The 24,638-nt window shown below is 39.2% G+C and overlaps 1 protein-coding gene across 4 annotated transcripts in view; it reads right to left on the bottom strand.

The window, feature by feature from the left end:
- Positions 1-24,638, bottom strand: part of LOC145984022 (ligand of Numb protein X 2-like) — an 881,878-nt gene that overhangs the window by 513,793 nt on the left and 343,447 nt on the right. For all 4 annotated transcript variants that reach the window (XM_083117335.1, XM_083117333.1, XM_083117336.1 and 1 more), the window contains exon 4: positions 14,320-14,426. In XM_083117335.1, the coding sequence (XP_082973461.1) occupies positions 14,320-14,426 (107 nt within the window). The remainder of the gene's footprint in view (positions 1-14,319; positions 14,427-24,638) is intronic.

The following is a 24,638-nucleotide window of genomic DNA, read 5'->3' as shown; positions in this document are numbered from 1 at the left end:
ATTCAAAGCATAGGTATAGCAATCTGTTTGTCGTCGCGATTAACCCAAAAGGTAGGAAGAAGACATAAAATGGCCGGAATAGAGTTAAAGATGAATAACGTTTATTAAAATATTTCAAATCCGTGTATGTTTGAACAGTGGCTATATTTTCATGCTTTAAAAACTTTAAAATGTATTTTACACCTGCAATCTGAAAAAAAATGTAAAAGTGACGAAAAACGAAACTGAATAATTGTAGTTAAATGACACTCGCTGCAAAACTTGCGTAAAGTAAACGATCTTTCATATTTCCATACAACAGACTGTATGTGTTATACCAATTAATGAAGTCCGTGAGTACAGCTTATTATGCATTTATATTATCACAACCGAATACTTATAAGCACTGGAATGATACTGATTTACGTGACATACTGCAGTTACTGTGTTGAAATCTTTAGATATTCATTTTATAATTAAAAGTTAATAAATGCAGGGCCAAATAACGTTAAAAATTAATATCAAGAAAACAGTGTGCTCGAATTAAATTATCACGTTGAAGAAAAAGATTTTGTACTCTGTTCGGATTTAGTTTTCTGCCAGCTATTTTCACTTTGGAAGTAAATGAAACTACAGAAAATGCTAATTTCACTGCCGAGCTTCCATGAAAATATATATGTATAAAGATAGACAACAATAATGAATAGGATTTTTGTTATGCTAAACGTACGAAAGTAATAAACACTATGAACATTCCAGACGAAAAATTTTCAACGATGGATTATTCTTCACATTTAAGGTGTAATTAAAATCCTGCTGGTAGGTTGTGAATTGTATTTTGGGTGGTGTGGATGGGAGAGAGTTTAACAAAGTCAACGGTTAAAATAGTAAACGGATTTAAATGGGAGCATTGCAGTCGGCTTTGGTAATAAAAGAAAGTGCGTACAAATTGCTAACTACGAGAATGCAACCACTGTCCTAGAGGGTAGGCACGGTTTATCGGTCTGATTGTGGCTTCCCACTGGAGTGTTGGTAATACATCTTGCAGGCCAGAGCTCTGGCAGCCGCAAGAAGACTCTAGATTGCTATCTCCCTCGGTCCCACATCGCGCTCTGCAGACTACCAACGAAGGGAGGGGACCCCGGGAACAGATTTCCCAACAGTTTACAGGAAAACGCACGCACAACCTTCAGAAGCACTGATTTCTGGAGGTTGGAACTAGCCAAGAATACAGGAACAAATCGCCTTCTTTTCAAACTTTAATGCACCGAGATAGATTTACCAAGGCGCTTTACAAATTAACAAGTGCTATGCGTGTACATTTCAATATTGTTGTTATAATTATGTATGGAATAGATAATGTTTTTAAACTGTGTTGCTATGTCCACATAAAAATTGTCTCAAGCAAATCAGGTAGAAATTTTAAATATTTTAATATTTAATATTTTTCCCTATTGGACAAGAATTATCATCCCTTTGCCGACTTCCTTGGTTAGCACAGCGCGCTACGTAGCCAGGGGTTCGGGTTCGAATCTCGGCCTGGACATGGGTGTTCATTGAGAGTATCTTTTCATCAGCTTCATCATATAATTTACGCTCATCGTCGCGATTATATAAAAGTGCCATAAAAACAACGTTATATAAGAAAAATCAAACTCAAGATTTGTCTTTAGAATATTTTTAATTATCTTCACTTACTGGTTTGACTAATTCCAACGAAATCAATGAGAAGAAATGCAACCATAGGTTACGGATTCCGAAAGTTATCTTGCATGGAATGAATAAATATTTTGTTTATTAATGTACAGAATTGTACACAGAGGGTATGAAAGTACTAGTTTCTGAGAGTACACTGATTACATTTAGAACTGAGTCATTTTCAACAAGCCAGCACAACAAAACATGACTGAGCCGTTGAAATATGAATATTAAGAGAGAGCAGGTAAAGTGATTGTTCGTTGTGTGCGCGTTTTCTATATCTGACAGTTGATGCTTGATACAGTCCATCAGACGAGATTATGCTTTAAACATGAAGGATTTTTTTGTTTTGGCCAACTCGACCACAGAATAACAAGATATAAATGTAAGCATTTCCGTGAAGCAACAAATTCTACCCACATTCTAAATTTAATTATTCATCTTTACGCTCGTGTGTAATGTAAATTCTTTCACAGCATGCATGATGCAACTGCAATTAATTGCTATCGCTTGCCGCAAATGCTTTCTACATTAATACAAATGTACATCACATTTGATTGATTGAGTGAGTTGTTGTTTTAAGTCTACTTTATGCACAGTAAGGTTAATCGGGACTGGACCTACAGTTCAAAGTGGGATCCGAACCACTATGTGCCTCCACCGGGTATCGAACCCAGGACCCCTTGATTACAAGGCAACGACGCTACCACTGCGCCATAGGGGAGGCAGGTTTTGTATTTAGAGATCTCTTCATTATCACCTTAGAAAAGCGTAAACATGATCATAAGTGTCAGGTCGGTTACATTGATGTCACCACTGATTACAATGCCAAGGCAACGTACTCTTCTCTATCCTGGATCAGCGCAATCCAGTTTGCGTAATTTTAAAGTTCATTTTAACGCTGTTCCCTCATCGTCTCATTGGATCTCAAAATGGCTTTCCACCTTCATGGCACATCGCCTTTTATCTATTCTTTTTCTATTTATTATTTTTAATTTAGGTACTTCATACTTTTCATGTAATTTAAATGCATTATCATCCATATACTATCTCTAATTTCATTCACATACTATTTCAAATATCCATTCTCCAAATTACTAAATTTCTCTAAGTGTGCACGAAGAAGTTTACAAACCACGGACGAAACATCTCTGTATGAACAAACACATTTTATGGCACTAAGTTCTGAATCAGAATAACAAGGCATTGTAAGATACTTATGATATATTTGGAAATAAATGATATTTTACATTAATAACCGTACAAAGTTTTACCTTACAATTTTAATTACTCTTCATTTCTCACAACTAAATTAGATTTTGAAATACATTTAGCTTAAGTGGGCAGTTTCAAGTCACATTATAAAACTGAGAAATTGATAATTTCCGCCATGCCGTTTGATGGCGTGTTATTCACTTTATTGATGAACCTATAATTATTAAGATTAAATATTTGAGCTAGGTTTCTTGTGTATATTACATACTAAGTTCCTTCTTTATAAATATTGTAATTCCTGATATATATGTATGTGATAGCAAGAATATACAAGAGTAGTAAACCGGAAACAGATAATATTAAGATGCACAGAAAACAAAATTATAATTTAAAGATAAATATAATTTTTCCATCTTAAATTATTACATATGAGCTACTTGATCTGTTCACACAAATGCCAGCCAGCATTTGCCTTCTGTTCGCGAACCGCTGCCAAGAAGATACGTCTCAGATGGAAATTAGATTTTAAAAAAGTTTTTGTCTGTAACTCGATTTTTTTCCTTTTCCTCAAACAAGAATTCAAAAAAGATGAGAACACAATACACACGTCAGAGCATAACGCAACAAAGAGCGTGCTTTGTTTTCTGCAGAATTCAATCGTTCAAAAGTTCCCGAACAATGCCGCTCTCCAGTAGACGTCTACATTTGAACGAGATAAACAGAAGACGTCGGCTCCTTTGAGAAGTTCGAAGAGATATTCGACATGATATAAATCATGGATCGCAGTCGAACTACTTTCATATTCGTAAAGGACATTTCAGGGGAATAAGGTGACTTGCCACGTAAAGAAAATGGAGAGAAAAGAACCGTAAATCATTCGAAGCAACAGAACTGAATCAAATCGATGTGGATGTCTCATTTTCCGATGGCGTTCCCGAGATTTATGCTCTATCTTCTTCCTGCTAAGGAATATGGAACTATGCAAAGTTTCAACAGAATGAATGATGAAGAACGAGACGTCATCATTATTTGGAAAGAATCGTGTCTCAAGCGATGAAAATGTCTCAAGTAAGGCAGTGAAAGAAAGAAAAGAGTAATAAAAATTATATTCGAATGGCAAACAAGTTACTTTAATATGATATATGCAATGGGGAGTTTTTCCTAAATACAAGAAGTCTGTTCCAGGACTCCAGAGGAGAACAAATTAGCTGATATTTCCTGTGAAATGTTTTCACCAATCGCTATGTTTGTGTTTAAATCTGACTGATGTCGCACTTTGCCAGACTTTAACCCTTCTTTATTTCAACTTTTAACGCACTTATGGTGATTTGTTTTTATACTTACTTTAGTATAATATTCAGAAGTCCTCTCCCGCATTGGTAGGTATTACTTGACTGAGTTGTTCTGTATTTCATTATTTTAGTCCTTTTTCCCTCTCTAGGCCAATCGCAATGACAAAGAAAATTGATGATTGGATGAAGTTAATGACGGGCCACTTGCAAAGAAACGTCCATGCACACGTGGGGACTCGAACCTGGTACCGTCCATGGACTGGTATAGTATAAAGCTTGATTAGCCTGATTACGGTCAACTTTCTGTGATAAGAGCGTGCGTTCCCGATTCTACCTCGGGAATCTCTGGAGCAAGCGAACAATAACAAGTGTCTGGGGAAATACACTGTGTCTCGGGAATCTGTGGAATCAGTTAACAAAAACAAGTCATCGGCTCAAGCAGGACTCCAAGGGAATCGCCCATTGAACGCGTGAGAGGCGAAGAGAGTGGAGGGGAAAACGCGGAATGTCTACTCTCTGCATGAATACATTGAAATAAAAAAAAAAAGTTTTGATTTGTGTAATGGAGTAATTTTGAATATATATTTTGCAGTGTTATTTATTGAAATATTTAGTAGGGGAAAATGTAATTGAATATTTGTATTTATCATAGTAGAATTGGATTTTCGTACAAGTTTTGCGGGTTAAGCCACAGGCTGAACTTCGCACATGAATAAAGAATTTCTAATTCTAATTGGTAACTATATATTCCATTAAGTATATGTTTAGTCGTAAGGTAGCAGTGGACAATGGCGTTAATTATGTGGAAGCTGCTCAAAAGAGATATGCATAAAATCCTGTCAATAGACGCTTTGAATCGGTGACAATTATCTGAAAGGATTAAAGTGAGAATAAGAGACAAACATTGGTTGTTATCTGAATCATCCGTTGAACATCCAGATTGTTTTTGCAATGATGGATGAATTGACCCTGAACATGACATTACGGAATGTGATTACTTTCAAAGATTCATTATATACAGAGTGAAAATGTTTGATTAAAATTTTAGGAATTCCTTGATATTTAGTACTAAAAAAAGTGTGCTCCCCTGTGCTTAGCACCACGCCATGAAGGCGTATAGGGGGTGTGGGGGTAAGGCCCCACACTTTCTTGATCCGGTCGTGAGTGGGGGTGATGTGATCAGCATCACGCCCCTGACCGCCTTTACCCCCCAGGGTTTCCCCCAGGTACCCATGTCATTCGACGCTGGGTGGGCGCCGGGGCCGCTTCCAACGTTAGAAAAGTTCCCGGATTTGAACCGGGAACTACGTTAATTAACAATCTTTGTGAGGTCAATTAAACAGACATATGTAATATATGAATAAGATGTACAGACAAGCAAGAAATGACGACACTACATCAATAGCAAGTTACATTCATAGTCAAATAAAATAATTAAAATCTAAGTTTGCATTAAATATTTCACTAATAACTTTAGACAATAATACTAAAATAGACTAAATGTAATTGATGCTAGTGATAGGAATATTGCTTTATATCTAATTAGCTTTAGACTACAATGCAACATCAGAATTCTGTTCCTTCAACTTTTTCATTAAAATTGTATAACTATCAAAACTAGTGTGTTGTTTCAAGAAAGTCATTAATTTTAATTTAATGTTTGATTCAAAATTTGTGACCAATTTCTACATCCTAACGTATGTTCGACATCTCAAGGTAAACACAACCAAAGTTAAAGCAATGGACACGAATTGAAACTGCAATATCAGTCTTTTCATTTCAGGCAATTTTAGAATAAGACCTGAAAAACAAGGGAACATCAGCAGCTACTTCCGCTTAAGAATTGTGGACAAAAAGAATGCCCCGAATATTCTTGCATACTATCTTATATTTGGGGAAATGACTACATAAATAAAATGAAATTCGTCGTTCAGAGATCTTCGTTTCTAAATCACCATGGATGCTGACTAGGAGTGGGGGTTCATTACCAGCAGTTCCAAACGGTCAATATGAATTATGATCCGATTTCAGCCATGTGAATGGGACAGATAAAAAAGAGCTTCTCAAATGCCGCAAGTACTTTATCAAATCCACCATTTTGTCTCAAGTTGAAAATTTGAACCTTCCTGAGAGTAAATTAATGGTTCCATTCAAAATAACTTTGTGAAAGATTATCAAACATATCAAACTTACTTTAAAAACTAGATTTTTTTTAAAACTATATGTTGCATGTCAGATATTATCAATTACATTTTTAAACCTTCGAAACCCTGCAACCATTATTTTTGTATTATGAGTGAAAAGTGTATGAACAGTGTAGATTATTAGCAGCAGTGTTAATTTTCATAAGGTTTTTATCAGGTTTCCTAAGAAATAGAAAAATTATGAACACCCATTTTATATAGACTAGTCTAACGATCACATAATAATGCCTTTCTGACATTTTGAAGACGTCTGATAAGCTTCGTAAGAGAGCTTTGTACAGTCTCTAAAAGTTATCTGGATTAGAGCCAGAGAATTCAAAATAATGCAAAACTCCTCGAATATCAGTAATTTCTAAGATACTAAATCTCATCTAGAAAACAAGATATTTGAATTTACTACACTGAGATGGTCATATAAATAGGTGTGTTTAGCTGGCATAGGGTTAGTTCACAGTTCTCTGTCCGTATATGAGTTTCTTTACTCAATATCTTTGATACAAATACTTTCTAATTTTTTTCTTTCAAAACTTAGATCTTCTTCAAATGTCTTCTTTATCATTCATAGCACACAACTTTATTCAAGTAGTTAAGAGTTTTAATTTAGAACTACTACTTTGCTAGTGAACAGATCCTTATAAGCATAAAAGGCTCAAAAAGTGTCTGCTATTATTATTATTATTATAAATATGCGATTAGCCAAACGTGGGAGAAAGGCAAAGTAAAACAAAGTAAATCAATCAAAAATCACCACTGAATTTATCTTTCACCGTGTTGCTCGTCGTATATACACAACATAATCTAGGTATTTAAACGCAATAACGTTTTTTATTATACTTCCTCCTATTGTATTACAAGATTTCTAGAACATTTCATGTTTTGTTGTAACTTTAGTTTCAGGAGTCTTCTGTTAATTGGAAAAAAGGTATTTTTCCGAATTTACCAATTTCTATATTTTTTAATATATCGTCAACATATGTATATATCATTTTATTTTTGTTACAATTGTACGTCTAACGGATCTTTAATGGTTCTGACAGAACATGAGAGAGCCATTATTGAGAAAAGCATAACTGACAGAAGGTCTCCTTCTACGTGTGTGAGCCCTTGTATTAACTCTAAAACTTTCTGAAGTTTCATTATTTATACTTGCTTCAGGTGTTGTACCGTGCGTCCATTTCGATCTGCAGCCGAGAGATCGGGAGAAGCGTGGCGGGCGGCACTGACGGAGATGCCGACATTTGCGGCCTAAAATGCCCGCTTATTTTTATGGACATATGCAGACATTTATATAAATATTGCAAAACGAGCACTAACCTGTGTTATAAGAGTATGGTTTTAATTTTAGTAGCTTAGTGACGGTATGTGCCGATGATTTTGACACGCCCACCTCTTGTGAAACACGGCGTAGAGGTTTGTTTGGAGAACGTTCTAACGCTGCACCAATATCATCGAGTTTTGCTTCGGTTAGAATCCGTCGTTTTTGCTTAGGTGTTTTAAAATTTAACGATACAGTTTCTCGTAATTTAAGGACAAGATATCTAACCGTATCTCTGTGTGGAGTTGAAACGCATGGGAATTTCTGTACAAATTACCTACACACGTCTCGACACGAGTTTGTTTTCACGTAGGTACGTGTCATACATAAAAAATCTTTGTTCTAACGTGAATCTTGCGGCTGGCATTCCAATCGTCTCACTGACACGTCACACATACACACTACAATAACACAAACAAGTAACTGCAAGTAACCAAGAATAACACTCTTGCGCACAGTACGAAATTAACACGCTCTTGGTTTACATTGCTCGCCACTATATTTACAACTCTGTCTTCATCTAGTCGCGAAGGAACAAAAAACTCGAGCTCGGATATTTCGGATTGCGAGGAAGCTCACGAAAACCATTCACTTTTATCGGTTTCGTATGCAGTGTAATCCTGATACAGTGTTGCACATTCGAAACCTCCAAACGATTCCCATCGCCACAAAACTCTTTCAAGGATATAAACTTAAGCAGGACGTTACTGATCAAAACCATGATTAAAATGCTTTTTTATCTGTGGCTCTTAACATCGTTTCTATAGCGTATTTATTTGTGTATATAAGAGCAGAACTTGGATGAATTACAGAAGAACTTTTGCGTGTTATAACACAGGTTAGTGATCGTTTTGCAATATTTATATAAATGTCTGCATATGTCTATAAAAATAAGCGGGCATTACAGGCCGCAAATGTCGGCTTCTCCGTCAGCGCCGCCCGCCACGCTTCTCCCGATCTCTCGGCTGCAGATCGAAATGGACGCACGGTATTATTTATGGTGATATCAATTAGCTGGGTTAATTTACTTGCTACCTTGCATTTTTTAAGTACACTAGGATAACTGACCTTTTACACCGTAAAAAGCCTGTTTATAATTTATAAATATATTACTATTTATTCTTTTAGTAACATTCTTTTGTGTATTTGTGTGATATTATGGATGTAGTGTGGATCTGATATTAATTTATTTTTCGAAAAATTCTGTAAGCTGTTTATACAGTAAGACAGAAAGTATGTTACACGAGATATATTTAATAATACGTCTACACATATTACAAATTTTGAGATACTAATTTATGGACAAGTAATATTATACTTTCTAGCCATATTTGTGACAGTTATGCTTTATTTAATGCTTTTAGTATTAACTTATACAGTATATCCTCCTTTTGAAAATTCAGACCCTTCGTTTTCAATTAGTGCAGATAGATTATCAGAGACTGGTTGGTGCTTTGTTTATTTTAAGTTTTCTTTGTAATTCGGGAGAGAAATAAAATTCCGAAGTATACCCTGGATTGGTCATATTGAAAGAATGGAGGAAGTTGGAACTGTCAAAAGACTAAGAGGAACCATTTGCATCCAAACTGCGGTTCGAACCTGAGATCTCTGGCTTCATAGCACACTAAGCTGACATCTTCGCCACGAAGCCGGCAAATGGTGGTAGTTGTCTCTATGTATTCGTTCTTTCAACAATTCCATCATACCATTTATTTTCTGGATATTTCTTACATTGAAAAATGTAGAAAAGCAACGGAGAGAAGTACACAAAAGATAAAAAAGTTTTTAGTTAGTTTTGAGTCCACTTTATGAACAGATAGGATAATCGAGACTGTAACTACAGTTCAAAGTGCGATCCGAACCACCGCGCAATGTGCCTTTACCGGGGATCAAACACGGAACCCCTTAATTATAAGGCGACAGCGTTCCCAATACGTTAACGAGGAGGCTAAGAACAGAAAAATGCCTATTTCGGTGTAAGTATAAAGTTGAAATGGCCTTCACTCATCTGCATTGTAATTAAAATTGATTTTAAATTTAGCCCACCCACAGAAGTAAACTAATCTTATCTTTCTACTTAAAATGAACATTTATTTATAAGATACGCACAAAACTCAACGTGTATGTCTATAAAGCACCATGATAATAGCATTTTAACTTCACACACCCTATTACAAGAAATTAGGAGATACTATACAGAGCGTCCCTAAAGTAATCATGTACTGCATTTCAATGAAGAAATTAGTAATTGTGCAAGAAAGAAAACATTTATTCTGGAATTCACCACGTATATCCATACTCATATGTCCATGAATTAATGCAAAGTCGTCTACTGCAGTCCAACGTAACTATAATGCCTATTGTAACTACACATGGCCTGCACCTGCATCGTTCAGTGGTGGCACGAGGAGTGTAAGTGGTGACCTTCCACGTAGTACTAATAAATAAATAAATAAATATTTTCCATACAGTGTCGCATATGACGGCAAAAATACTAGTGTCGCATACGACGGTGTCGCAAAAGTCGTGGATTCGTGGAAGTGAGGTTGCCATCTTCCTATAAATGTGTTATTAAGGTATACACAAAGAAAGAAACAGGTGAAACAGATGGTAACCCAGAGATGATGTGGGTGGCCCACAAAAGGTAACTACATAATACTTTCGTCTACGTTTGTGGACACCCTGTATTTTATTACAAGTTTCTTGTAGGAATATGAGTTCGAAATAACTTTGGTAGAACTACAGCCGTGGGGCTGCAGAACGAACAAGCGTAGGACAACGTAAGAGCAGCCAATGCTATTTACATCAGCCTTTTTTTTTTCATAGGTAAGCTGATTCATTAGGAACAGTGCTTCTGGTTCTGCTTTGACATCTATTTTGGTGTTTGTGCAGGTCTTGTTCTGGGAAGAGTCGGAGGTCGGAGAGTAACATTTCTGTATGATTAATCGCTCTGAAACACTGTTGGTCAAACTAGTGACTGAACTGCATCGATTTTCTGCTACACATACGGAGCAGAATACAGACCACCAATTTATCGGAGTGTGTTTTGTTCTTGTTAATTCCGCGCGGCTGCAAACATTGACCCACTAATTCCTCTCGAGCGCTGACTTCCTTTTCCACCTTGCAACACGATTGTTGCGGCATTCAAATGGGGCCCTCAAATAGTTTCCAGGTATGAGGACTGTGTCCAAAGTGTGAAATGACAGATTGAAATTTCCAATCTCATACTTGATATCAACCGGCAATTATCATAAGATGTTTTAATGTAGTGTCCGATGTTTGTCTAAAACAAAATTTCCTGAAAGTATATCCAAATATTGTGCAGCCACGGCAGAAGTTTTAATGTTTTGGCCCTTCTAATGTGATGCTTCATGTTTCTGCATGTTGTCAACTAATAATAAATACTTAAGTCACATTTATGAGCATGAAATTATTAATAATTGCTTATTAATGTTTTGTTTTACTCAACCCTATTTGGTATATAGTATATTTCTTTTCATATTTTCATATTCAGTAGAACAGGTTGTTTTTTTTGGTACAGCCGTATATTTGGTATACTTGATACTCTATTAAATAAATTGTTTTGAAAGACCTCGCTGATTCCACAGTTTGATTTCACGCGCATACACACAGAGAAAAATCTTCAAACGTTTGAAACAATTTCCTCATTAATGATTCAAAGGGTCCAATCAACGTGACACCGTCAAGTGCTTTATTTTTTCAAAACAGAAAACAAAAAATCTGCAGTCCCTGCCTCGAGAACTCATCCATTTGGAAGCGCGGTTGTCGCATCTCTTCCAAAGTGTCTCATCCAGCCCCCTGTTTCCCCTCTAGCGAAAACAGCATTCCAAAGCGCAACCTAGTAATTAAATTTCTTGTCGGAAAACAGCAATAGATGAGTTCCTGAATATGAGAGACTGCAAGCAACAAAAATGGAAATGCTGAAGGAAATGAAATGGCGCCGCTGTCGTAATTTACTTGTTGCTTTTCGAACAGCCATTCAAGTCCAATTCCGACTACGTCAGCTTATTCTTCCGTAGACGTAGAGGAACAGTCGTGCGAGGGTAAATTGAAAGTGCCAAAGGAACTGGAACGTTATGCGAAATATTGGTCTCGCAATTCAGCGCAGCGACTGGCTGCGCTAATGCCTGCCTTCCGGATGTAGCTTCCGAAGGAGACTGCTATTTCTACGATTCATTTGCCACGGAAAGAAATATCGGGATGCTTTTGCAAGGATACTGTTACACTTTGTTGATGCAATTTCCTTTTCGCTTCCCGATTTCAATTTAAAAATGAAAGATTGTTTTAGAAATTAGCAAAATTTGTTGCGGAAAACTGTTGAATTCCTTAACATTTTCGAACTTCAAGCTATTTAATAATATGCTTAATAATCTGTAGTATATTGGCACTGTGGATAGTTCTTGTTTGAGTCATGGGTGCGTTAGCACATAGGCTATTTGAGCGACAAGCCCTTTAATAGGAAAGAAAGATGAAGACAGGGTCTCGTATATTGTTTAAAACTTTACTGATCTATTCCTGACAATGCAGAGATCAACTTCTAACAAACTAAAGGGACACTGCCATCTACGGAATAAGACCAATAAATCTTTGATAAAAGCTGATGCTGTAAACACTCAGAACACATGAGGACATATCACATGACAACACACACTCCCACGGTTTAGCTGTAGAATCAGGCGGCAGAACCAAGTTGGCCTGCAATAAAGCAGTTACTAGAGTGCACGAGAAAAACTGGTTGGTTTTTTAATGCCTTCTCTAAAACGTCGTCTCTTACACGTCCGTGGCTAGTTCTTAAGCACTAATTCTATGTATAATGACGATGAAAAGAGTTACAGTTTCGGCAGCTGTTGTTATATATTGATTGATGTCTTGATTGATGTGGTTTATTTTCACTCTGTCCCAACTATCTCTGGAGCAGGCGAACGAAAACAAGTCTCTGTGCAAGAAGTGACAAGACGGCTTCACCAATAAATACATGAGAGGAACTAGATTGCTTGTAGAAGACGGGGTGAGTGACTGCAGTTACCAGCCTTCCCAGCAGCGTGTACTGCTTCGCAATTAATTTTGTAAATTTTGAATATTTTTGTGATGCTACTTTACCCATATTCCTGAACATAGTTATGAAATAAAAATATGTATTTGTAAAGAGTGGTTCTTTACTCTTCAACTAGCTCATTCTAATTATTTTAATATTTGTTTTATATTTTCATTTTAATAGTAATTTTATTATTACATTTTATGTGTTTTATAGCTAGTAAATAAATCATGAAATTGGAGCTGTTTGGAATAATGTCAGATTATGTAAAGAAAATATTTCTTTAATTAGTTAATATTTTTTTTTACTTTGGATAAATAATGTAATTTGTATACTCAAGAAGTGCTAGGGGAGGGGCACTAATGGAGTTCCACTACTAACATTTATCAGCTTTTTCTTAAATAATATGCCCCCTTAGCTGTGGAACAATTCCTACTTTTATTATTAACAGAAATATGCCGCTCCCTTTGGCTTCAAGGGTATTATGTGATAGCATTTTGTGAGGTCAAAACTCTGTGCATTAGTTCTTTTCATTTTAATAATGAAGTAAATTGGAATATTCCAATACTTTTTCAATGCACAAAGAACATTATTATTATTTTAAAATCATCCCCTTCTTGGCCCTAATTCAAAATCGACCATTCTAAGTCGAAATATTTGAGTGGAGCAGTTAGGGCTTAGCCATCGGCTCTGCCGGGAGTGAGATATGCAGAAAAGCAACAATTCAAAACACCACGAAGAGAATTCCAATTATAACCATAAAAAATTGATTGGCTAAGAATGCATTCCTAAGAAAAACTCCTCAAACTTATGATGCCTGGCCTACCTCAATAACATATCATAATGAAGTAATATAATAGTACTTGCTCAATGCTTTTCGCCTTTTGTAACGGGAGGAAAACTTGACTGGGAAAGAAACTGTGTCGTTTGGAAGCAGAAAGCTTTAGAGTGTAAATTCATGTAGAAGCATCATGTCGCATCGTATAGTACTGTTAAGAATCAGATCGTCATGTGATGATTTTTTTTAAATACTGGAACCCACGTTCACATTGCTTGGAATTTTCGGAATTTACTTCGGAGATGATGGTGATCAAGTGGAAAACAAATCCATCACCAATCATAGCTGGATTGTGTTACATTTCCCAAAAATTTCCACATGAGGAGAGTTCAGAGTTCGTTCTATAAATTGCTTTCATGGCGCATCAGAACCACCCATCCGATGATGCGTGTAGTTCCAGATAACTTCTGTGTTCAGAGAAAAACGAAACAAATATTTGGAGCAATTTTCTCGGAACAGAAATCAACTTCATTAGCTCTAAGAAGACCTGCAAGGACAAAAATAAACGTACCGAGACAAAAAAGTTTACAGCATGTTGTATCCAATTTTGATTTCCAGTAAACATCACCGAGAAATCTAATAATTTTGTTGTTTCCTTTCTCTATTGGTTGAATGAAACTTTTAGCACATGTTAAATTAATCACTGATAAGAAATCACTAATCAAAACTTTTGTTAATTAATAATTTTCTACTCGCAAATAATTTGAAATTTTGAAACTTACCTGTCCATTTAAGGCCAATCTCAAATTCATCCTTGGTAACCGATTCTTGTTGGGATCTTCTGTATTTACGGAAAGTTTCACTATGTACTGGAGCTGAACCTTGACATCTGAAACAAAAAGTGAAATATGTAACTTTTGATGTTCACATCACTTTTTCCACAATATGTTATGAAAACAAAGCTAATTGACAATTAACTTACGTTAATATTAATAAATATCGAACTCCTGTGCTGTGTCTGCTTAAGATAAATTCAAGTAGAGTTAGATTTCAGGTGAAATATAAAATACTATTTCATTATATTGGTTTGTATAAAATAAATGCAAGCTCCGAAGGCTTTTGCACTTTACACATACACAAACATCCATGTCTTAAACGGGATTCAAACCAGGGACCCCTGGCGTCGTATCGCGCTAACCACTCCGCTGCGGAGGTCGACATAACTCGGACACAAAGGCTGGCTGGATAAATTATGTGAATGCGGAAAACGTTACATATGGGAACCAACTTCGTAATAGGTACGAACAAATATTGTCTCATATCTGTCAGCATTGTCTCCTTTCTGACAGCCAGCAAACATAATGAAGTAGCGGAAACTTTGTTTTCAACTACAACAATGATTCAAATTATGATACGATGCACAAGGCAAATTTCTACCAAATGTTTCATATATTTTCCTATTCTGCCTTCCGTAGTTGATAGGTCTTGTAATCTAATTGAATTTAATTCAATAACTCGCATTCATTAATATTCATTTCAGCATGCGCCTGATGGAGATGACAAATGCATTTCCTACGATCTGCCTTTCATTGGATTGTTCATCGCTGTATAATTAGTCTTCTGCAATGGCTGTCATTGTGAGCTAGCAATCTTCCATTTGTCTCGTGTTAGAATTCGGTCGAAATAGGGCAGGAATGTTGAGCTCCAAAGAACGGAACGTACAGAACATTGGGAAGTGAAAAGTAGATTCAAACCTAAAATATCCATATACTTTTATTTGTTGTTATTTCCAACGTTTCGTACTTTTTCGTGTTAATTATGATTTCCTTATTTCCATTATTTAACGTTGTGTTTAGACTTCTTGAGTTAATCTCGACGATGAGAATGAATGAAGATGATTAGATGGAATGGATGAAGGGTACATCCATGACTTGACCAAGATTCGAATCATCATTTCTTATGCTAAATAGTGAGAAAACCCCAGTTAACCTTTTAATCGAAGCCGTAAGCTCCAACTTGATTAAGTCGACACACACACACACACACACCACAACACACATACACACCCCCACACACATACATACATATACACCCCCCCCACACACACAATGTAATCCTTATGCTTTCATTAATCAAAAAGTCGCTTCTTCTTTTGGAGATTAGACGATTTTCAGCTCTGGTTGAAGTTTGAACGGCATTAGTCTTGATTCTTGCAAAAGGTTGGACCAAAATTTTCTAATATTTTGGATGATACATATGGTTGCAAATTCCTCAATTGTTAGTTACAGATCTGAAGGATAATCTGTCTTTAATGAAGGCACTGCATAACTATGAACTATGGAATAAGTACAAATTCTATTCGTTACAATTAATCGTCGGCCTGGATTTCAGATATCATTCATTTTGCTCTATTTTAAGACCAATAATAATAGATAAAATGTATTGATAACCTAAAACTTCACGAGGTTAACACTCATTATTTGAATATCAATTGGAAAGAATAGCAGGAATTGTTGAAAACTTCTAAACAATACAAAGAATGGGGAAAATATAAATTCAGTGTATTTTCCAAACATAAATATGTCCCGTGTATCAACCGCGACAAGTGATTTTTTTTTTTCAAAATTTCGTTCTAAGATAGATTTTCCAAAGTCTTGAAAAGTTTTAACGGATTTCACACTAATGTAATAATAGACCAGTTATCTAAATTATCTAGACGTTATAACAAAACTTCTAATTAAAAAAAAAGAGCGCCCCTTGTTCTCAAGACAAATGTAATCTTCCTAATTTACGCTCCTTCTTGATATTCGCACGAAAACAGCAACTTCCCGACCTCACTAGCTTCACTTCAACAAACTCTATTGTCCCTTAACTGTAGCAAAGTACCCTTAATAAGATAAAATTGTGGTTGGAGAAAGAACAGTTCGGAACAGGATTTGGGATTATTTATTACTCTGTTCTACTGGGTAATTTACATTGTTTTGCTACGTAGTACATTGAGTGCAATTATTTTGGCATTGGAAAAATGATGGGTTTGTTTTAAATAAATAATAACGCCATAACGAGTTATTATTTTATAATTTATATTAATAAACAATGCTGAGAATATTTTTCTCATATGCAGCTTTAGCTCATAACTTCACATGAAAACCAAATATATGTTTTCCAATTTTGCCTATATTATACTCCTGTAGCTGTATCATCAGTCGTGTACAATAACTAGTTTTAAGCAAAAAATTTCATGCCACTCACAGACTCTGACCACGAAGGTGGCAATAACTGAATAATTAATTCATTAAATAGATAGAAGATAGACCATAAAGAAACCATCAACTCTTCTGGTTTCGCACGCTTACCACTATATCACCTAGACTATTTGGTATTAGACGAATGTTACCAAATAAAACAACCATAGTTATGAAATTTCTATAGTTACTATGAGTGTTATAATCAATCACTTCAATAGTTAATGAGCCCAGACAAATGTCCATACTCTTGAGAATAGACATGTGAAAACGCATTTCACCTAATGGACACTTGAAGTGACGTGTCTGCATTTTATCTATTTTACAAGAGCGCTAGTCAAAGATTTCTGTAATATGTCACAGGCAATCAGATGAGTATGTTTCCCGATACAGAAACTGTTTTACCATTATTAAAGAGCTAAGAGGATACGCACGCGAAGGTGAATTCAATTTTCACTCCCCATCTCCCTTGTTGAGCAGTTGCGCCCTTTAAAGCAGATGCGACACTCCATCCCTTTTGTTTAAATAGCAAGAATGTTAAAAACAAGTTACGATACGACACAACAATATTCAAGTTTTTTTACAGTGTATTAAACCCTTTAAAATAACACGATATCATACTGTAATCAATAATAATATACTATTATGCCTGGAAAGCCACACGAATAACTTCGAATTTTTTTATTGAAACCATTGTAAACACTGTAAAATAATAGTCAAATTCATGTTCCTACAAAAACTGACACAAAAGTTTTCTAAATATCAATAATTACTGTAATTAAGCACATAAAAAAGTTGGAAAAAGTTGAAAGTTTTGTTTGGAAACGAACTCGGCACACATTAATAATGCAAGGATACAAATAATACAAATGATAAAAGGGTAATAATCCTCAAGATCTATAAGTATGTTCTGACATTTTATTACTGTGGAACGGATCGAAAAGAAAAGAACTAATAATACAGGGTGTTTCACTCGCTCTCGGCCCATGATTTTTGCTTATAAAAATCAAACTATTGGTCATAATGTAATGGAATTTGGTAAGGACATACCTTGGTGTATTATAAGCATGGTGACGTCAGAGCGAGTGTTGGAAGTGTTCGCCTTAGCATCAATGCATGCCTGCACACGTCTCTCCATGTTACAGAAGGTAGCCACCAACACATCAGGAGTCACAGAGTCAATTTCTCGCCGAATGCTGTCTTGTAGTTCCATGATAGTCCGTGGCTTGTTGCGATAGACCTTTCCTATCAGCATGGATTAAATCAGCTTGGGTTAGGCAAGACGATCCAGGTGGTCCTTTGTAACGATCTACAAAGAGGGACACAATTTCTTGCATGCTGGCGTTGGAAGTGTGGCAAGTGGCGCCATCCTGCTGAAAGTAGCCATTACGGAATTCCTCGTCATCCAATTGATTTCCAGTTTCTTCATCAAGTATTGAATGGAAGACTTTGCGGGCGATTTTCGGACCCCAAACTGTGCAATAAATTGTCGCTGGCACGCCATTATGGACTCCGTTTTCCAGTACGTGCGAAAAATAAACACATGCTGTTCCACTGAGTGCCGACTCACATTGTACTGCTTTAGTAGTGCAGTGTCCCGGGTTCTGAAACCGAAAATGAGGCTCGGTGAGGCTCGCCTTAATGGATTTCTCTCGTAAGGCATGAGCCTCATTTTCTCGCAGTGTTGCCAGCTCACCCCAAGAATATTTCACCATGTGATATTTTACAGGCGAAGCTAACCTACAAATGGGAGTTGGCAACACTGGCAACATCAATTGCGGTTTAGTGTTGCCAACTCACCTCAAGAATATTTCACTATGTGATATTTTACAGGCGAAGCTAACTTTAGTAGTAGGTGGAACGCTACGTTCTGGCAGGGTCTTTTGACCTACTTTTTATTTTCGCAGTGTTGCCAGCTCCTCACTCGAAAAATCACCAAGGTTTTTGTTTTTGGGTATAACCTAACCTCAAGCAAAGAGCTGGCAACGCTTGAGGCTTTCTCGCAGTGTTGCCAACTCACCCCAAGAATATTTCACCATGTGATATTTTACAAGCGAAGATAACCTACGAATGGGAGTTGGCAACACTGGCAACATCAATTGCGGTTCAGTGTTGCCAACTCACCTCAAGAATATTTCACCATGTGATATTTTACAGGCGAAGCTAACCTACGAATGGGAGTTGGCAACACTGGCAACATCAATTGGCGATCAGTGTTGCCAAATCACCTCAAGAATATTTCACCATGTGATATTTGACAGGCCAAGCTAACCTACGAATGGGAGTTGGCAACACTGACTAGTGGAGGTAGCCGGGTTCACCAGCATCAATTGGCGATCAGTGTTGCTAACTCACCCCAAGAATATTTCACCATGTGATATTTTACAAGCGAAGCTAACCTACGAATGGGAGTTAGCAACACTAGCAACGTCAATTGCGGTTTAGTGTTGCCAACTCACCTCAAGAATATTTCACCATGTGATATTTGACAGGCGAAGCTAACCTACGAATAAGAGTTAGCAACACTGATTAGTGTAATCAGCTCAGTTGAGCGCCATCAATTGGCGATCAGTGTTGCCAACTCACCCCAAGAATATTCCACCATGTGATATTTTACAGACGAAGCTAACCTACAAATGGGAGTTGGCAACACTGACTAGTGTAATCAACCCGGTTCTGCGCCATCAATTGCGGTTCAGTGTTGCCAACTCACCCCAAGAATATTTTACCATATGATATTTTATTTCCAAGTCCCGGGGACACCAATGTATATCGTGACTTTTGTAAACCTCTTTCGGGAACGATGTGCCACACACACGCGCGCGCGCCTATCGGCAGATTACGTTTCGCGTATTTATTCGTTGCGCTGACACAGCGTGATGAGTAAATAATGCATTTTCTCATTTCTGAAGTACGAATGCACTTTATCGTAATCTTCCAAGTCCCGGGGACACTAATGTTTGTATACCTTTGTAAACCTCTCTCGGGAACGATGTGCCACACACGCGCGTGCGCGTGCTTCTTTTTTATTTCTGTATTATGGCGCAAACACATCTAGAAAAACTACAATTTTGTTCCCTCTCCTCTCTGCGTGTGCTATCAATGTTGACACAATAACGCAAATTCAACAATACGTAGGCTTTGGGACGACGGAAGTTACACAACGGCAAGCCTCGTCAGTACACCTACCCCCAACATCCGGAGTGTGCAAGTACATAATAGCGGGCTGCTTGGGCGTATACAATTTGTTTTGTTTATATTTTGTTTCAGAGCGGGCGAGATGACCGAAGATTATTAGATATCTGGAGCATGCAGGCACACAACAGCGAGCTGGGATGGAAGATCGTCACCACATCCGGAGCGTGCAGGTACATAATAGCGAGCTGCTTGGGCGTTAGCCTGGCTTCGCCGGATGCAATACACACGATGCTTAGGTTACAACAGGTTGTTAACATTAGCTTTGGGGAAGAATGTTTTAGAGAAGATTGTCTCAGAACATTTTCATAGTTTCACACCTCTATTAGATTGGTAGAAAAATATATTAGTGGGCAATAAAATCTGAAGAAGATTTGTGTCTAGCAAAAATAAGCTAAATAGAATTACACATGCATACAATATTTATTTTTTTCTATCTACAATCATATTTTTCTTATATATTTTTTTAATTTTTTTATAGGGTTGATTAAAGCACATATTTGAGGAAGACAACACTCTACCACCAACAGATCACATATAAATAAACATACCCCGAAAAAAATGCGCTCCATGAAAAGTTGCCCTGTGTGTAAAAGAACTATATCAAGCAAAAATTTTGCAAGACATTGTCGCACCTGCGTGCCAGGCAAGCATTTGGCTGCCACCGAACTGTGTTCCGGATGCAATAAACACATTACAATTGCGTATGCCAAGAAGCATAAGCTTACTTGTCTAAGCGAAAGTACATCTGGTGCTCAACCGTCAACCAAAAGGAAAGCGGAAGCCGACTCGCCACTATCCGCCAAGCGCATCAAAACTGTTGCGAAAGCGAACCAGTTTGCTTTCGAGTGTTTGTTAGAGGACTTTCCTCTTACTTCGGAGGACTCATGCGACGCGCGTAGCTTTTTGGAGAACGTACAAGCCCAAATTATTTCCATCCTCGGCGATGCGCTTGCAACGCACTCCATCAAATTCTACGCATCGCTACGTTGTCGGTACAAGAAGCCGTCTGATGAAATTTACAGCTTCTGCCACAACACCAAGGCGAAGACGCTGCATCTGGCGGATGTCGACAACCTCGAAGTCATCTACAACAAGTTTGCCGAGGAGCTGGTGGCAAAGCAGGAGGAACATCAAGCCAAGGGCTCGGGGGGTTCGTTGTGTGGTGAGCCTCACGAACTGCGCGTCAAACTTTGCAAGTTTGTGCCTCTCTCCGCCTCCAGCTACGTCCGCTTACCATCTGCCATTGCGGCAAAGAAGGCCGTCCTGAACATTCAAAACAGTGACGCCAAGTGCTTTCTCTGGTCGGTGCTTGCAGCATTACACCCTGTCGACCGGAAAAACCAACCACGCCGAGTTAACCACTACCTACCCTACGAGCCAGAGCTGGAAGATGCGATAGCTGGGATCGACTACCCGGTGGCGCTTTCGGACATTCACAAGTTTGAGGCCCGTACACACAACCCTAGGTTGGCTATCAACGTTTATTGCGCCACCGATGAAAATGTGGTGTACCCCATTCGGGTGAGCGACGTAGACGACGAGGGTGCGCAGGAAATTCACCTTCTGCTCATCAAGGATGAAACTCGCCACCATTACACCCTCATCCGTTCCCTCTCTCGGCTTGTTTCGAGCCAGCTGAGCAAAGACAAAACCCACATAGAAGTTTGTCCCAGGTGCTTGTCTATATTTCGTAATCGAGAACGGCAGGATTACCAGCGCATCAGAGGTCGCAACATTGCTGCCGAGAAGCTCACTAGCCACAAACTTTATTGTAATGCCAACAAGCCTGAGGTGATAGTCTTACCCAAACCTGGCGCCGTGGAGCGTTTCCACATGCACGGTGCCATGGTGGAGCACCCCGCTATCATCATCGCGGATTTCGAGGCCTTCCTCAAACCCTTGTCCACTTGCGATCCCGATCCCGAAGTTTCCTCCACCACCCCTTACCAACTCCACGAGGCATCCAGTTTCGCATACGTTGTGGTGCGACGAGACCAACACATCATCGCCGAGCCCTACGTGTACCGTAGTCCCGACGCAGCCAAACACTTCCTCGAGAGGATGGTTGTCGAGGCCATCGAGATAGGGAAGGTACTGTTGGCTCCCAAGTCTATGCTCCCACTGTCCCCCGACGATCAACGTAGACACGACGAGGCTATCGCTTGCCCTGTCTGCGACGAGGAGTACACCGCCAACAACCGTAAAGTCCGACACCACGATCACTTTAACGGTAGGTACGTTGGTCCTTGGTGCAATGATTGCAACCGTATGGCCCGGGACCCACGCTTCATCCCTGTGTTTTTTCACAACGGCTCGGGGTACGATTTTCACCACCTGATCAAGCATCTTGGGTACGACGACATGCGAATTAACGTTCTCGCCCAGAACGAGGAGCGTTACATCAGTGTGAGCAAACTAGTGTCGATCCCGGGAGCAGACTCTACCGTCGAGCTTCGCTTCCTCGACTCCCTGAGGTTTCTCCCGGCTAGCCTCGATGCTCTTGCAGGGAAGCTGAGCAACGAACAAATGCTTATTACCTCTGCGAATTTTCCGAACTTGGACGCCGGTCTCTTCAGGCGTAAGGGGGTCTACCCCTACGAATACGTCACCGACTCTACCAAGTTTGCGGAGACGTCGCTACCTCCCCAGGCGAAGTTCTACAGTCAGCTACGAGGCTCGAACATTACCAACGAAGAATATCATCACGCCCAGTCCATGTGGCGCGAGCTAGGTTGTCGAACTCTCGGAGACTACCACGACGCCTACCTCAGACTTGATGTGACGCTCCTCGCCGATGTGTTCCAGGCGTTTCGTGCAACTGCGAAGACCATCTACAAGCTGGACCCCGCCTACTTCTATAGTCTCCCCGGACTGGCGTGGTCAGCTATGTTTCTGGTGACAAAAATCAAGCTGGAGCTTCTTTCGGACGTAGACATGATGCTGTTTGTGGAACGCGCCGTGCGGGGTGGAATGGTCCAGGTGTCGCAACGGCACGCGCGCGCCAACAACCATCACATGGCTACTGGCTACGTCTCCACCCAACCGTCGAGCTACATCATGCACACGGACGTGAATAACTTGTACGGGCACTCCATGATGCAGCCACTCCCCTTTAGAGGGTTCGAGTGGGCCGATCCTTCCAAATTCGACATCGAAAGCTTCGACGATTCGGAACATGGGTTCTTCGCCGAGGTGGACCTTGAGTTCTCCGAGAAGCTGCAGGATTTGTTCTGCGATCTCCCCCCTGCACCCGAGTTCAAGTGTCCACCCGTTTCCAACCAGAAGAAGCTCGTCATGGATTTCGAACCCAAGAAAAATTACATCCTGCACTACCAGAATCTCCGGTGGTTGATGCAGCGAGGGGTCGCGGTCCACGCAGTTCACCGCATCCTCAAGTTCGAGCATTCTCCATGGTTGCGTCCATATATTGATGTTAACACTGAACACCGCACCGCAGCCACGTCCGAGCTTGATAAGGATTTCTTCAAGCTTATGAATAATGCGGTGTTTGGCAAAACCATGGAGAATGTACGGAATCGCGTGGACATAAAATTGGTGACGAGGAAAGAGCTATGTCGTCAGCTTGTCGCAAGTCCATTGTTCAAGTCTCGAACAATCTATAACGAGCAGCTGGCTCTGATTCACATGAAGCAAGGTGAGGTGAGGCTCACCAAGCCCATCTACGTTGGAGCCACTGTTCTGGATCTGAGCAAGCTCCACATGTTCGAGACGTACTACGATATATTACGTCCACACTACGGCCACAACATCTCGCTTCTCTACACGGACACGGACAGCTTGGTGTACCACGTTCGCACAGCCGACGCATACGGGGATATAGCCACAGTTCCATCTTTGGTTAACCTCTTCGACACCTCGGGCTATCCCCAGCCGAACCAGTACGGCATCCTGGCCCGCAACAAAAAAGAGCCTGGCAAACTCAAAGATGAGAAGGACGGAGACGTGATTCTCGAGTTTGCAGGTCTTCGCGCCAAGGCCTATACCATCAAAGCCGAGGGCAGCGTTACCAAAAAGGCCAAGGGTGTCGGCAGACAGGTGGTTCGGGAGCATCTCACATTCGAGGACTTCGTGGATTGCCTCAAAACCAGGTCGTCGGTTCTAAGAGCAGAACAGCGCATCCAGAGCGTCGACCATGTGTTGACCACCAACAAGGTGAGGAAGATTGCCCTGGATCCCAACGACGACAAGAGGTGCGTCCTCGAGTGTGGAATCCACACATTGCCTTGGGGGCATCGTCGTTTAGAAATAAATAAGAATTGCACACAGTGCAAATAAACCAGCATGCCTATGAACTTGTTCGGTTTCAAAAAAAAAATCATCATGGAAACTGCACCGTCCATACCAGATCATGAAGTCTTACCTTCCGTGTTACCTAAACTCAACGGTCTGTTGATCATTCATCTCAACAGCATTTGGACGAAATTGGATGACGATGTGGGCAAGATGTTTTACGTCTTCAACAACAATTTACATTTCTACGAAATTCCGATCGATGGAAAACTTCAAATCGCCGTGAATCCGGAAAACGTAGGCGAAATCAAAATATCTACCGGCAGGAACATTTTTCGAATCAAGCACGACAAGATGCTTTCTAACATTACGTACGATGTTTCTGCAGGAGATTATCTTTACGTTCA

The sequence above is a fragment of the Lepisma saccharinum genome, chromosome 2 (genome assembly GCF_977018435.1).
Source record: "Lepisma saccharinum chromosome 2, izLepSacc3.1, whole genome shotgun sequence".
Classification (NCBI taxonomy): Eukaryota; Metazoa; Arthropoda; class Insecta; order Zygentoma; family Lepismatidae; genus Lepisma; species Lepisma saccharinum.
The sequence above is the reverse complement of the archived record's forward strand: the minus strand, read 5'-3'. Positions and strand labels throughout refer to the sequence as shown.